The 3,372-nt window shown below is 41.2% G+C and overlaps 1 protein-coding gene across 1 annotated transcript; it reads right to left on the bottom strand.

Annotated features, from left to right (window-relative positions):
- Positions 1–601: 601 nt before the first annotated feature.
- Positions 602–2,168, bottom strand: LOC144648463 (uncharacterized). Its single transcript, XM_078508007.1, has 2 exons — positions 1,191–2,168; positions 602–1,158 (listed from the first exon to the last, which is right to left on the bottom strand). The coding sequence occupies exons 1-2, from the start codon at positions 1,449–1,451 to the stop codon at positions 937–939; spliced, it is 483 nt and encodes a 160-aa protein (XP_078364133.1). The 5' UTR covers positions 1,452–2,168; the 3' UTR covers positions 602–936.
- Between the last annotated feature and the right edge of the window lie 1,204 nt (positions 2,169–3,372).

Here is a 3,372-nt window from a genome sequence, read left to right as displayed (position 1 = left end):
GACATTGCAGAATTCATTGTAAACAGAGGTGCAAAGGTTGTGTCCGAGGTTTTGCAAACTGCCTGGGAAATGGAGAAGTCGGAAGACCAATTAGAAAGAGAGAAAAAAACAAGGATGCAACTGTTAAATGACGCCAAGCAAGGGGAATGCGTAGATGGTTGTTCTGGGGAATGGCTCGCTTGCGCCAAAGAGGTTTTGAACCGCAATGAATCAACGTTACGCACAAGTGTTCGGGTACTCTAGATAAAGTTAGACTCGGAAAATTCCTCTAGTGATGTTAGTATTAGTCCAATTCTAACAACACTAGCCACTCGCTATTTCAAACTACCTTTCATCGGCAAGAAAAAGCAGAGTGTATCTTATATAACGTCAGATAAAAACTTAAACAGTTATCTAGTGGCGTTTTTGCAGCGACTTAAACATCAAAAACATACACGTAGACGAGAAGGAGACCGAGATGATGATGGTCTGATGGAAAATTTTCCGATTTCATGCGCAAATTGCTGAACAAGAGCAAAGAGAAATTCCACCTTGTGGAAAGTGTTTTGGTAGATTAGTTCTGGGAGTCGAAGATAACTGTAATCCACAACGGGTAACCACGAGTAACCACGGGTAACCAAATAACAAACAAGATATATCATATTCTGTTCTCTTATCGCTGTCGGTTACCCGTGGTTACCTGTTCAATTTCGCCAAAGGCAGCCCGTTTTGTCCAACTCATGGTCAAGGTATGTTGACGAACACTGAACAATTCGAAGAACATTAAGAAACATGTATTTCGAGTCTTTCTTGAACGTTTAATATTAGCAAATATTGTGTATGACAAAGTGAAGTCACGCGAGTGTGACAATTTACATACTGATTGCGTGACTGATACAACTGATGTAAGTCCGCGACAAAATCAGTGATAAGAAGCCGCTGAAAGTAATAGTGTAGTTAATATTTGGTTCTCTGTCCTTTGCTTGCTATTATTAAATCCATTCTGTGGTTCATACTTTCGATGGTCTTGTCAATCAAGCCCTTATCAAGAGACTTGATAGTTTCCGCTACTCGTTCACAGAACTGTTCAAATGTTTTGTACGTAATGTTCATCCTCAGCACATTGTTTCGCACAATTGTTTTTACAATATGGAAAATATTTTCAATGCAATTTATGTCTCCGCTCCTAGGTGGTATCGGCATTATTTGGCCCCAATCCTTTTCCAAGCGGCTCGAGCTAAAGACGAGTTCTGACTGGGATCACCATCCTGAATAAATACCTTCGAGCCGCCTTTGCTCGAATCCTTAAACATCCGCTTAAATTCTCCTTCCACTAAGCCTTTAAAATAATTGCCATTCATTTCGTCGTATTCTTCACATAGAATCACTCCTTTTCCGTACAATATCGCCACCACGAACTTTGCTATTCTTCCACCAGTTCCACAATGCAAACCTTTAGCTGTGCATCCCATCGCAAGTCCTTCTGTCTCTTTTCTTCATATGCGCCTGCGAGGCGCCCGCACTTGATCAGCGGGGTTGAACTTACCGGTATGACCAAAACTCACTGCATCTAAGAAAAATGCAACTTTCTCTGTCCAAAAGCTGTCTCCGTGTTCCCGTTTTATCTTTCTGGCGAAGTGCAGCCTCTTTTTAAGGTCTTATTCCGTCAATAAACCTTTTTGACGTGCATTTAGGTACTTATACCCCTTACTACGCAGAAAACGCTGCACCGTTCTGTGGGAAACTTGCTTTGGGCTGACTCCTGCCTGCTTCATCAAGCGACTGACTGTGAATTGTCCCTCCTCCTTCCTTAATCGCGGGATATTTCGTAGAAGTAATCGCTTTTCTCGCTTCTGCAATTTTTGGGGACGTCCCATAGCTTTGCATGTCTCGACTTCTTTGCTGTTTCCCCCATATCTCTTTCCCTTTAAAATGCGATACAGCGACTCCCGGGATATTTTGGTCTGCTGCATTATTTCTTTGGCACTCACTCCTTTTAAGTTCTTTGCAATCCGGACAAACGCACATGTTTCTGCACCAATTTTTCCATTGAAAACCATGTTGCCTCGTTTAGCCGCAGTCTAAGGCCCTTTGTGACGTCATCCCAAAAAAGGAATAAATGAAGTTATTTCCGCGCTTATTAATTTGACGTAATAAAGCACAGTACCAAAGTGATCACGTGACCGAAGAGAATTATATATAATTTTAAAAAGACTAAAAAGAGATAAAAGTTATAAAGTTCTTAAAAACAAAACGTTTTCGACTCGAAGGTCATCATCAGTGTTAAATGAACATTTACATTCAGTTTGGTTTTGTGTTGTTATGTAATTCCCGAGGGGAACAGTTTGGCAATAAAACAGTGCACCTGTTTATTCAAAGTTGGTTTCTCGCAAGCAATCAACAGGCCTTCCATTATTTTGTGTCGAAAAGTTGATTTTTCCGTGAACGCGATGTTCCATGTGTATTTATGATTTGGATTTTTAGCGAGGTTGCGGGCTGGCTCTGAGTTATGGGTCTTATTCTCATGCTCTGCTTTCCGCACTGTGAAATTACGTTTTTTTTTTCGCCGATGTAGGTTTCGCCACAATTGCACATGGCACGATAGATAACATTTGATTTGTGGCCATTTTTGTCTTCGAGTTTAAATTAACTTTCGATCTTTCGGGTTTGCCAGAGAATAATAAACATGACGTGGTGTTTGATTACAAAGACCAAACATTTCACCGCCACGTATATCGTAAACCAGACAAATTTCCAACTCACTGGACATCCAAAGTCCCAACAAATTGGAAAAGAAACAGCATCATGGGGGCCCTGCACAGAGCCAAGCGGATATCAACCGATCTTGAGTCCGATATTAAAGAAATTATCGAGATCTACCTCAAAGCAGGATATCCTAAGCGTTTCATTCAAGCCACAGTCAACAGTTCTCAACCAAACGGAAAAGGAGGAAAGGTTAATACCAGAATACATGTTTGAGGAGAGAAAGAAAATATTTATCAAGTTGCCCTACTCCCAGGACAACGAGAAGCTCAGTAAACGGTTCATAAACAAACTTAACATTTTCACGGATTTTGCTTCATGCCAGCAAAAGAAATTTGGAAGGAAGAAGATCCCTTGTGTTCTTTTGTGATCTTGTCTTTGTTCCCTGTAATACCTTGCAGAGTGAGCACTGGTTTTCCCTTGTTGTGATGCCAAAGCAAAACCAAGTACTGGCCCTTTACAGCATGGCAGGCGATTTTCTTAAAACCACTGTTAACCATGCACTTTGTAAGATGGCTTTCTTTCTGACCGACTTGGAGAGTATCAGTCTGAGTGAGTGTAGGTTCTTTTCAAACAGGAAGGAAGACCTTCCACAGCAGCCAAACCTCTCTGACTGTGGAGTTTATGCCT

The sequence above is a fragment of the Oculina patagonica genome, chromosome 4 (genome assembly GCF_052425735.1).
Source record: "Oculina patagonica isolate OP01 chromosome 4, crgOcupat, whole genome shotgun sequence".
NCBI lineage: Eukaryota > Metazoa > Cnidaria > Anthozoa > Scleractinia > Oculinidae > Oculina > Oculina patagonica.
This window is presented reverse-complemented; position numbering and strand designations above follow the sequence as displayed.